Source organism: Vanellus vanellus (assembly GCF_965231255.1).
Source record: "Vanellus vanellus genome assembly, chromosome: 1".
Lineage (NCBI taxonomy): Eukaryota > Metazoa > Chordata > Aves > Charadriiformes > Charadriidae > Vanellus > Vanellus vanellus.
In genome coordinates, this window is record NC_138905.1 from 14,687,592 (window position 1) to 14,699,797 (window position 12,206).

Genomic DNA, 12,206 nt, shown 5'->3' on the forward strand with positions numbered 1-12,206 from the left:
GCTGGAGGGGGACAAAGGATGGGGTGCTAGTGTCTGACCGCCCACGGCAGCAAGGAACGATGAGCCGGACAGTAGGAGACACAGCCACAGCCAGAGCTTGGGTTGGCAGGTAGACCCTCTTCTTGTCTTTCAGCTCTGTCAGGTCATACCCATTTATTTACAAAACTATCCTTCAAGCAGGCACGGGAAGGAATAAATAATTCTGGCTAATCTGAGGAAATCATAATTTTGCTAAGTGTGGTGTAAGTGCTCTTAGCATTTTGTCTCGGTCTGGTTTATAACTCAATATCCGCAGCCTGATGCGTGCAGCTCTGCCTCCTGTGGGAAACGAGCGACTACAATTGTGTGTACGAGAGATGCCATTCAGGGAAACACACACAAATCTTCAGCCCCATCTCTGATGGTAAAACTGCTCACCCTGCTGAAGAAAAGAAAGGGCACTACTAGTTCCCCCTACGCTGTATCTTGCAAAACCAAAGAGAGAAACCAGTGACCACCCTGCATGTCTGCACGCCCTAAGGCTTCTGCCTCAGGAACAGACACAGCGGTAGTTTCACACATGGCTTCACAAATATTTCCAACACCTAGTGAACCCCTACACCCAGAAGCCTGGGCTTATTAATACGACTTCTCATCCACCAAACCTAAATCAAATTTTACTCCGGGCATCTCAATCAAATACTCTGAACTTTCCCCTGAAACTGCTCCCTCCTCTGAGTAGGCAGATAGCAGAAGGGGAGGAGAGGAGGGGCTGGAGGCATGCAGGGCCACCATCCATGTGATGTCTTCCCCTGCTGGCACCCGGCCCCTCAGGTGGGGAGGTGAGGACATGCTGTCCCCCAGGTTGGTACACCACCTCCCTCTCGGGGAGCGGGGCAAGGCATCCCCCCAGAGAGGATCTGTGGGGAGCACCAGCGCCACTGCGGAGCTGGATGTGCCCCACGGTGTTTGTCACCCCAGGACATGGGAAACTGGGGCAGCACTTGGACATGGCACTGAAGCACTTCCACAGTTCGGAGACAAACCTGCAGCACACACAATTTTAGGAAGAAGGTCAATGTAGAAGTCTGAAAGAAGGGTTTTTTAAAAAAACTGAGGGTAGTGTAGGATAAAGCTTGCACCTGTAGGGAGATGAATTTGTCACCTGCTGTCACTCAAGGCTCTTGCAGGTTGAACTTCAACAGACACAGGCTGGAAAAGAGCCATTGATTTCACCCCCCGAGGAGACACTTCTGAAACTCTCACAACCAATATTAATATCAAAGTGCCTAGAGAGGAGCAGGGGACAACCTCCTCTGTTTTGTTCCCAGGATGAAGAAATGTGGCAAGAAGGACCTTACAAAGACTGCAAAAAACAGCCTCCACTGTGCAATAAAAGCCTTTGCGAAAGTATCTGAACTCTTCACGTGCTCCTCTGCAACTTTCACAGACCACTTGTGTCGAGTATCCCCACTCCTGTCCAGTCCCTCCAGACACCTCCTGGTTTCCAGACCGGAACGTTCACAGAACAGGCATTGCCTACAAGAGCTGGCAAGGAAACACTACAGGGTAGCAGTAAGGGACGTCCTGACTCCCCGGGAAGACCAAGGATCCCACCAGGGCAGAGGGAGAGGAGCAGAGGGTTCTGGGAGCCTTGTGGAGACAACTACCTTCATGCAAAAACCACATACACCAACCAGTCTCTCCAAACATAAAGCCATGCTGGAAGCAGGGTGAATAACCACCAACTCCACCAAAGGGAGTCTGGAGTGACACAGGTGATACTGTGGCCAGTGAGACGAAGAACGAGCCCACAGGCACCTCTGCCTGAAGCTAAGCTGAACCCAGCTGCCCAGGAAACGCTGTGGTGGCCAGAAGGCATCAGCTGCTCCAGACGGTTGCCGGAGACGATGGCAGGGAGCCCATGGCCTCATGCCCGGCTGTTGAGTGCCATCTCCAGTCCCAGCCAGAACCTCTCCAGCTGTAGAAGGACAGAGTAATGGCTGGTCCTGGACTGTGGAATAAATGGGTGCAAACCCTAATGCCCCTCACAAACCCGGGTTCTCTCTCTATGAGCAGGACATACGCCTCCCTGGCATTGCCTTATTTAAGGCAAACGCTTAGTGAGAGATACATTAAAACAATACGAAGTCTTTAAAAAAACCCACCTCCATGACCCTGCTCTTTCCTTAAGAAAAAGAGTAAAAAGTATGTCACCCGTGGGAGGCGTCTGTGCCTGGGGAGGGACCCAGGAGAAGAAGGTCCCAAGGGCATGGACCAGGGGGATCTCTGCCTCCGTGATGCCACTGTTTGTCGGCACAGCCCCGCCTGGGACACGCGAACTGCACGACACGCTGCATGACTCTCATTTTCCAGGAGCAACCTGAGGGGAGGGAGAGTGGAGGAAGACCGCCTAACAAGAAGGCATCGTCTGACAAACTGGGAAGGTCTTTTCCACAAGCAATCTGTTCTTGGGCTTTGACAGATGTTAAAAGTTGCGCTGTCAGAGTTTGTCCAATGTTCATCCCAGAGGCTAGTCACAACTGGGGGAAGCAAAAAAGTGGGAATTACACAAATATTCCAGACACACATTTGCGCTCTCTGCACCTTTCAGGGCCGATGAAAAGGCAGGAAATGTTAACACAAAGAAAGGAAGCATGTTAAAAAGACTGAACCTTTCATCAGAGACTATTGAAATTCTCATAACAAGGGCCGGTATGAAAGGTTGCTTATTCTCAGAGGTAGGACAGTGCCGTTTCCTTCCCTCTCCATGCAGCAAACGCTCATGACAAATCTAAACCACAGCTGTAGGGCATGAGACACACAAAGCAAATAACGATTGCATCTGAATCCATCTCGGCTGTATCACCACGGCTATTATCAGGCTGAAAATCATGCTACAACCCGTCAATATGCAAATAGTGCGGTACTGTACTACAATAAAGTGCTACAGTATTTCAAAAGCAGTGGCCTTCAAAAATCCAGACCAAGGGAACAATAAGGAAAATGAGAAATGCCGCCGGTCTGACAGTCTCGCCCTGTTCTACCTAATGAACCAACACAGGTTTGGTGGAATAATCAATGCGGGAAACATTAGAGAAACGTACTACCTGCCACCATGGCACAGTAACCTACTTATAAACCATTTATTGGTCACCTTAGGTCTTGAAGCACAAGGTTTATACCTTGTTTCATATATAACTATTGATATCTAATTACAACTATTAATTATTTACAAGAATTTTTTTGTTTCTGCTTAAAAGCTGTTAGTATGGACAGATTTTAGCAACGAATTCCGCAGATGAATTATACATATTAAAAAATATCTCCTTTAAACGCAGAAAGCAGAAAATGCGAGCAATATCCCCACTAAAAACAGTATTTTTGCACCCTTTCACCATTTATTGGCTTCTTTTCTTCCTGGACTTCAACGCTGGGCGACATGCTGTGGGAAAGGTCGGTGGCCACGCGCCAGCCCCCACACCGCGCTCTGGCCTCGGACGGCGGACTCACTGAGGCAGAGCCCACGTTTTTAATGTATACAGACATGCCCAGCGCAGTCTGCCCTACGCGGACCAGTAACACCAACAATGCCGTTTCTGTCCTACAGTCAGATGTCACCTGGCAAATGTGGGTCACGCCGGCACGCCGTGCTGACTTTGATTTCTGTTATTTGGGGCAATCAAGTCCCCTTTGCGGGGGGGAAGCAGCCCCCTGATGGGGGGGAGAAAGGATTTAACCAGAGATTACATCTCTTCTGCAAATTTGCAAGAAAGGCTCATTTAGGCCTTTGTGGACCTTCTACCTCCTTTCATCAATCCCATGCCTGACCACATCCATGGCTGAGCCATCTGCTGACTGCTGATCTGGCTCGCGAATTAGAGCGATGACAGCCGAAGCCATTAAAATTTAACTTCTTCCCTAGTGAAACACGGTTTGTAAGAGGCTGCCAGCTGTGACCTTGCCTACCTTTTTCTTTTAAGGTTGGCATCCTTCATCAGTCTCTGGTCAAGAGATTTTAAAAGCACAACTTTTAAAAATTTGCAAAGACTGGCTACGTGAACTCTGGGACCAGACAAGAGCTTCAGAAATACAGACAATCCATTAGCCAACATCAAGATTTAGAAACCCACGTTCACCCCAAAACATACTAGAGTACGGCTCAGATATGACAAATTCAAACTACAGACCGTCTAAAGAACAGGCCCCAGTACTCAGAAATGAGCCTTGCTTTTGCAAAATTCGGTTTATGCAAGAAAATCCTAAATACAACAGTCACAGCCAGGGTGCACTCTGGGGGCTTTGGAGGGTGAGGACATTTTTAGTAAATGCTGACCCCAGATACAATTGTTACGTGCTACAAAACCCTTATGCAGCTGCAGGATATTGCTAAGGACCTCAGAGGAAAGACGAGACTTAGAGACCAAGGGGTTTCCCCCTTCTCAATAACTCCCTCTCCACTGCTCCCGATTGCCAGACTCGTGTGTTTAATTTAAGTGTCCCTTAAGATTTGCAGACTAATTCCTGGAGCTAACTGGATTCCCAGGAACTAAAATTTCTACACACCTCTCTAATTTAAAAGAAAGAAACGAGGGAAGTCTCCCTTCTTCCAAAGATCAGAGGAGGGTGTAAGTAGACGAGAGAAAGGTTTTGAGGGAATATCCTGCAAAAGACTGAAGAAGCTGACCTGTTTCTCAGGCTGATGCTGGAAAACATGGACCGAAATCTGCTCTTCTGTTACCAATGCACCATCGCCTACTGCGCACTCTTTACTTCTACCTGCTCACAAAAAGCTTTCTACACTTTGGCATAACTGGTAGAGAAAGTATCCATAACTGAGTTTCTGCAACTCAGTCACAATCCTGTTTATACCTCAAGCAGCATCACTACTTAGTCTCCAGTTATTTTCTCTCTTCCCCTCCCTCACTTTGAGCTCCAACACATTTTTATTTTTTAATAATCTGAACAATAAGAATTTACAATGAAAATACCCACCAGATCAAGTGGGTATCAGAAATGTAGGTAAACCTGATGGAAACAGATATTAAGTCACAATCTGTATTTCTTAAATACAGCGGTTAATAACAAAGGTGGAATTGGCCAGACTTTAAACAACTTTTTATCAGTGCTGAAAGAGTGCACAACTACCACTTAAAATAGTTGAAAACTTTTTTTTACAACCTATCAAAGCAACGGTTCCAGACAATATACTGTATATCTAAGAATAGTAACAGTCATTGATGGAAACTGATAACATTTGGAGACTGAAGGTTAATCCGTTCTGGAAAAAAAAAAAAAAAAAGGAACAATGGAGAGTGAAATAGAAACTCAAGTCTCATTAAAGAAAACTATTTTAAGGGCAGAATTATGAGTTTTAATATCAATCATGGGAAAACAGTTCAAAGTTGTTCCTAAAAGGTCTAAATTTGAAACCTTGGGAAAAAGGCACTGTTCACAGTGACAGTAAAAAAAAATTTAAGGGATAAGAAAAAATACAGTGTAAAGGTAAACCATTTGTATTTTTTAAATGTTACAAATCCGACTGTTCATTTTTAGGTTTCTGTGATTAAGGGCAGCAAAGACTCAATATTCAGTCAAGTGTATCCTTTTTTCTTCATTCATTTCCAATGTACTTATCTGCCCATAAATGATGGTACGTGCTCTCAGCACTGAAGGTGAGTTGACGTGGATAATCAAAATTGACCACAGACTGGAAATCAACCCAAAAGAACTTGTATAAAAAATTTCAATAAATACTGTTCTTGGGTTGTTTTGTTTATTTTTCCTGAAGAAATTATATTCTGCTCTGCAGACTACAGTGGAAGGCCTGGGAGAAAAACAAACAAGGATCACTGCTATCTGACAGCAAAGCTCCGAGCAAGACAAGCGGGCCCTGATGCAGCTCTCCAAACACACGACCACCACTTGGCTGGAAGGAAGCTGAGCAGGTGCCTACATTAAACCGGTGCACACTTTGTCAGTTTGCATTTGAGAAAGCGCTTAAGTGCTTTGCCAGTTCAAGGACTTAATTAAATTTGAAATAAGCTAATTCGAGGAATAAAAGTCTGCCAAAGGTAATAAAATTGTTTACCCATTTATCAAGTCAGTGCTGTATATAAAAGAGCATATTTATATGCAGTGTAGGTCTGGTCCTATTCAATCAGTGAATGTTTTTTTAAATATTTACTGATTGCAGGAATAGGGCCAAATCTGGAGTATTTTTAAGGGTTAGGGGAGAAGTGCTAAATCCCAAAGTATCTAATTTAACTATGCAAAGTAGGGAATATTATTGCCTTCATTTTACTTATGAAATTCAGAAGCACAGGGAAATGAAGTGCTGGATTCAGTGTGTCAGAGAAGCCACTTGCAGAAGCTCCTGTGCTTGCCTGGTTCCCAGGCAAGTGGCTTCTGCCCCAGACACTGTTCCCCTCCGGGGGTGCGGGGCAGCGCAAGGGACTGGTGTCACAGCTCCACTGGCTGCAGAGTATCTAAGCAAATTAACAAAAAGTCGTTGGCTGGTCTTTTTTTAATGAGAATTTTTTCTCATCCAGCCCTTGGCATGTGGTTTCATCCAATTCACTCCTCTTTGAACTCAGTGCTCTTGGATGCTGTTGTCACCTGTCCCTGTTGAATGAAGGGGCAGTAAGTGTAAAGCGGGACCTCATTGGAACTTGCAAAGAGTCGAAGCAGTATATTTTAATATTCTCTCTGAGCAGGGGAATTTGCATTGGACACATGCAAATCTCCCTTTGTCTTGTGCTTCTGTACCGCATCTCAAAACTCCACCTCTGTGTCCCCACAAGACCGCCTCTAAAGTTTGATTTTTAAATGATAAAAGCCCAACCAGTGCAGACTGGCATTTTCTAGTAACATTAAACTGCACTATATAAAAGCCCAGATTGCTTCAAATTATTTCTTCAGATTGTATACTTTGGTTTTTTTCTTGTGCTATATTTAACATTGATAATTGTTATATTTAAAAATATTCAAATGAGATATTTCAGAAAAACTAAGTGTGCTCAGCTCAAAGATACGTCTGCTGCGCTGTGCATAGCAAAGAGACAGTGCTTTTTGCCTTGGTTTGGCACAGGTTAAGTGTTTAATCAGTGCACAAAATTGGGGGAAAAAAAATTACCATTGCAAGTTAGAAATGAGATAGGAGGCTGGCTCACACCGGGGCGTACCTACATCTTGCGCTGTGCAAAAAAAATTACTTTTCAAGTTCAGTCTGCGGACTTTTTTTTTCTGTGTTTGTAAGAATGAGCGTGATGCTTTGAACGCGTCCAATTTATTTATTCTCTCTTAATACGGTGGCTCTAAAAGACCACCCTGACACGCTTTGGCTGCAGCCCCCGGGGCACATGTTGGCAGTGGCCACCCCGAGGGCGGCGCAACACCGGCACCGACTGCTCCAGACGGGAAAGCGCAGTCACCGTGCGAATTTCGGACGGGCAGCGGGACTAAGGGAACCACCGGGGAAGATGCCCCCGCCAGCACCGTACCGACCCTCCCGGGGCCCTTAGCGGGGGTTGGCCGCGGGGAGAAGCGCGGGGCGGCTGCGCGGGGGCGCGCAGGGCCGGGGGAGCGGCGCGCAGGCGGGGCGCAGGAGCAGCAGCGGCTCCGCAAAGCTCCGGGCGCCCCGTGAGTGCGGCTGGGTTAAAAAAAGAAAAAAAAAAAAAAAGAGGCACAGAGGTATATTCAAAGCCGCCGCGTTTTGCTCTGTCAGATGCAAAACAGCGACGGGAAATCCACTCTTGCCCACCTGAAAAAGGTCTGGAGCGCAGCTGGGGCGTTTCTCTGCAAGGTGATCTTTGAAAATTCAAAAACCCTTTTAAAAGGGCAAGAAGCAGAAGAGCATCCCCGGAGAAGCACAGCCACCCCTGCTCCTCACCCTGCGGGGCAGGGACAGCCGGGGACCCCTGCCCGCAGCCCTGCCCGCAACCCTGCCGCACCCGCCACAGACCCCTCTCCCCGCACCAGCAACGGGGCTTAAACACCGGTTGGAGGCTCGAAAACACAGCAGCAGCGAGGGAAGGGGGCGATTCTGTCATTTACGTGTTTGCACCCTATTTTTGAAAAATCCAGCATTTAAAATTGGGCAAGATGGAAATTCCAGCTTCTTTTTTCCCTCTGCACATTTGTGGTTCAGCAGGTTGAATGCAATCTAACGGACCTGAGGCTGGAAGATACGGGGGTCAAAGGAAAACCTGAACCTGGTGAAGTCATATAATTTACATATGTGGTTTGTTAAAAAGGACACCAATATTTCAAAAACAAAACTTTCATCTGAATTTGGTAAAACTATACTGTTAAAGACAAAAACTTCAGGACCCCTTAGATCTTGTGAAAATGAATATTTGATGTATTTGTTTCTTCTGTCTTTACAATTAAAAATTCAATTAGAATATACACGTGACTCAACGATTCTGTGATTTCCCTAAAACTTAAATTCTGAGCTGGAATATATCGGAGTCAGAAGTTCAACTCCATCTTTAGCCAGGGACCATTACACAGTATCTGCTTCTGAGCAAGGTGTTTTAAATAAATATTTATTTTTAATTGTCCTGACTTTTTAACGCTTACTGCAGAATTAGCAGTTATTCTGCAGCACTGCAAAACCTCACGCCGACACAAAGAGAGAAGGATGAGCGAATATACCTTTAAGCCGTCTTCCACGGTTATGAATTAAGAGATGTTTCACACGGGAAAGTTTTCTATAGAGAGAAACGGCGATAAGGCTGTCGAACAACACAGTTGGGGTTTACGGGGGCACTCTGCAGCCGACAGCAGCTTTCCCCAGCAGGCAGCGGCGTACCTGCCTGCGAGGCCGCGGCCAGCGCTGGGCTGTGCCCCTCACCCAGGACATCAGGAAGGTCAAGACCCTACTTGCGTGACCAACTTTGCCTGCTCTGTTTAATTCTCCTCAGCCTGGGCGTTTACAAAAAGCGGATGTTTTATTATTTCTGGGCACGACCTTCCATCTTCGAAGCCACCTGCGAGTGCCCGACCCACCGCTCTCGCCCGTGGCTCCCGCGTCCCCTCCGCGGGGAGCAACAGGGCGGCTGCCCCGGCCCGGGCTGCGCTGCGGGGGGGTCCCTGGTCTTTGCCAGGACACATTTTGGCGACCCGCGAGTGGCAGCCGCCAGCTGCGGCACCGCACAGCCACCGAGGAAAGGGCGATGCGCTGAGTGAGAACCGGGTCCGAACGCCACCGAAGTGGGAAAGGGACGGACTTCCAGCAACTTCGGAGGTTCTGGATGCGGCCCTGGGCCGGTTAGGGAGAGGGGACTGGGAATTCCCTCTGCCTCCGGGCTGCGTCCCGCAGGGGCCGCGCCGGGACAGGGCGAAGCGGCGCCGCGCCGGAGCCGGTGGCGTCGGTGCCTTCCCCCCGGGGGCAGAGGCGGCCGGGGCAGGTGAAGACAGTCCCCCAGAGCGGGGGAACCCCGAGGAGCCCCTCGCCGGGGCTGACCGGCACACTACCGCCCATTTCCCTGCCCACCACCACCCCAAGCCCCCTCCTCCCCTGCGCGGCTGCGGGGCCGAGGTGCTGCTGCGCGGTGCGGGACCACCCCTCCCACCGCCCCCCCGGGGCCGCCGCCGAGGGACGCGCAGCGCCGAGCACGGCGGGCGCCTCCACCTACCGTGGTACTCCTGGCCGGGCACGTAGGCGGCGGGGCTGCCCGCGATGTGGAGGGCGATGAGCACCTCGCCCTGCTCGCCGTCGCCCTCCAGCTCGCCGTGGTGGGTGCAGAGGAAGAAGAAGGGCGAGAAGCGGGCGCGGGGGGCGGCCGCCCGGCCCGCCGCCAGCAGGGCACCCAGGGCGGCCAGCAGGCAGGGCCAGCCCCCGGGGACGCCCCGCCGCCGCTCCATGCTGCTGCCGCCGGCGCCGCTGGGGCATCCAGGGCACGGCGGGGCCGCCGCGCCGCGCCGCTCCGCTCCGCTCGGGACGGGGCGGGACGGGAGGGGACGGGACGGGACGGGACGGGGCGGGCGCTGCCCCCCGCCGCGGCCCGCGGGAGTTGGTGGGGCGGCGGGCAGCGGGGCGCGGAGCGGAGAGGAGCGCGGCGCGGGCAGGGGCGGCCCCTCCGCGCCCGCTGAAGGCTGCACCGTCCCCGCCTGCCGCTGCCGGGGTGCGGGGCACGGAGCTGGGAGTGCGAGGGCTGGGAATAATTTATTTCCCCCGGTGTCGGGGTGGGAGGGAGGGGAAGGTCCCTCCCCTCCTCCTCCTTCTCCTCCTCCTCCTCCGCCTCCTCCGCCGCCGCCCGCTCCTCCCGCTCCTGGCTCTGCGCGCCGGTGTGCGGTGCTGCCGCTGCGGGGACGCGGGCTGCGAGCTGGGCTCTGCTGCCCGCCCTTTGTCTGCCTCCAGGTCCCTGCCCCTGCCGCGTCCCTGCCCCTGTCCCCGCGTCCCCGCCCCAGCTTCTGCCCTCGTCTCTGCTCCCGCGTCCCAGCCCCTGCCACTGCCCCGGCCCCTGTCCCTGCCCCTGGTCCCCACCCCGACACCTGAGTCCCCTGTCCCTGCTCCCTCCTTGCTCCCGTGTCCCTGTGCCCCGGTCCCCACCCTTGTCTCTCTGCTTCTATCCCTCTATCCCTCCTTCTGCCTCATCCTTCTATCCCTCTGCTTCAGCCCCTGTCCTTTTGCCCTGTCCGTCTGTCGTTGTCCCTCTGTCTCAGCCCCTGTGCACCTGCCCCAGCCCCTGTCCTTTCACCCCTACCCGTCAGCCCCAGCCCCTGCCCCTCTGCCTCTGCCCCTGCCCCAGCCCTGCCTCTGCTGTACCTGCACCCACTGCTGGAGAAAAGTGAGGTTTTTACTTAAACCTTCTCCACTACCATCTTCAAAATGATACACACAGACACATGGAGGTGGGTCCTGCAGCTCAGGGAGGCCAGTGGAGAGCAGGTCCCTAGGGGGGGGGTTCAGCTCCCCAAGAGTGTGTGTGCCCGGGCCCCTCATTCCAGGAAGAGGAACAAACCCAGCAGGGGCCACGAGGGGAATGAGCAGCTGAACATGAAACACTGGCAAGTAGAATAATTCATAAAAACATACATTTTTAACAAAGCAGGACTGGCAGAGGGACCACAGCATCAGGAGAGGGAAGCAAATCTACCAGTGTTTAAAGCATCCACCACGCTGCTCCTGGATCCCAACCAATGCCCAGAGACAGCCCGGGTGAGTGGTAGTGACATGATGTAATTGGAACGGAGAGCCTACCTGCCAGCATTTTTGAAGTGCAAAATGGGCATGGTCCAGGGGCTCCCTCCTGGATTGGTTTCAGTGCCAGAGGGAAAGGTTCCCTCCATGGAGGCGCGAGCCACATGGATGGCACCACGCAGCTGCCCTACGTCCGTGCAGGCTGCTTCGCTGGCCCACCTCCCACCCAGCTGACGGAGCGCCCGCGCACAGTGGCCCGGGGGACATCCTCGCCATCTGCCCGACCTCCCTTTTCCGCTGGCTCTGCACTGAGCCCGAGTTCACCGCCACCGGCAAAACATTGCTGCAGTTTCCCATCTCACTGGGTTGTGCCTCACTGGGGATGGAGCGAGGCCACGTCCCTCGTTGGCTTGGATGGAGAAACGCGCTGCGACATGATCCTGCTGTAAGGACGAAAGAGACTGGCGGTGCGTGGCATAGGAGATGGGGCAGCTCCCACCGTCGCTCTGGCTGCCAGGCATCCCGGGCCACTGCCATGGAGACTGAGCTCTGCAGCAGCCGCCGCCGAGGAGTCAATCTGGCTCTGGGACTTCCTTTTTAGCTGAGTTATTTATTTTTCAGCTTTGGGTATTTGTTTGTTTTGGTGTTTGTTTTTTTTTAACATCTGTGCTTCCTCCATAAATTTCAATGCTTGTAAAAGTTACGGACTAATACTATAATTTTCTTGTGCCAAAATCTCGTACAGGCAAAAGCTGTGCGGGCTTTCTGGTGAAACCGCTGCCGACGGGATGTGTTCTCCCTCGTGCACTCCCGCTTCCCTCTACCCAGAGCTTGCCAGCGAGGCCGGGCCATGCCGGAGGGGCTGCGGCTGAGCAAACGCACCTCAGCTCATGCCCCCTCTGCCCAGCATCTGTGGAAAGTCAGCCAGTCATTTTGGGGGGGCTGCCAGACATAGCCAACTTCCTTATTTTGTAAAAAAGAAGGTGGAAGAGGAAGGGGGTGATGGGGTCCCACTGCCGCAGGAGGAAGGGATGCCAGCTGCCTCTGCTGAGGTGCCGCTTTACCAGTTGCCAGTAAT

At 51.5% G+C, this 12,206-nt stretch overlaps 1 protein-coding gene across 1 annotated transcript in view; it reads right to left on the reverse strand.

Moving 5' to 3' along the window:
• Positions 1–9,849, reverse strand: part of RELN (reelin) — a gene marked incomplete at its 5' end in the record, with an annotated part of 296,306 nt that extends 286,457 nt beyond the window's left edge. Inside the window, one exon of the mRNA XM_082479306.1 lies at positions 9,621–9,849. Coding sequence (XP_082335432.1) covers positions 9,621–9,849 — 229 coding nt within the window. The remainder of the gene's footprint in view (positions 1–9,620) is intronic.
• Between the last annotated feature and the right edge of the window lie 2,357 nt (positions 9,850–12,206).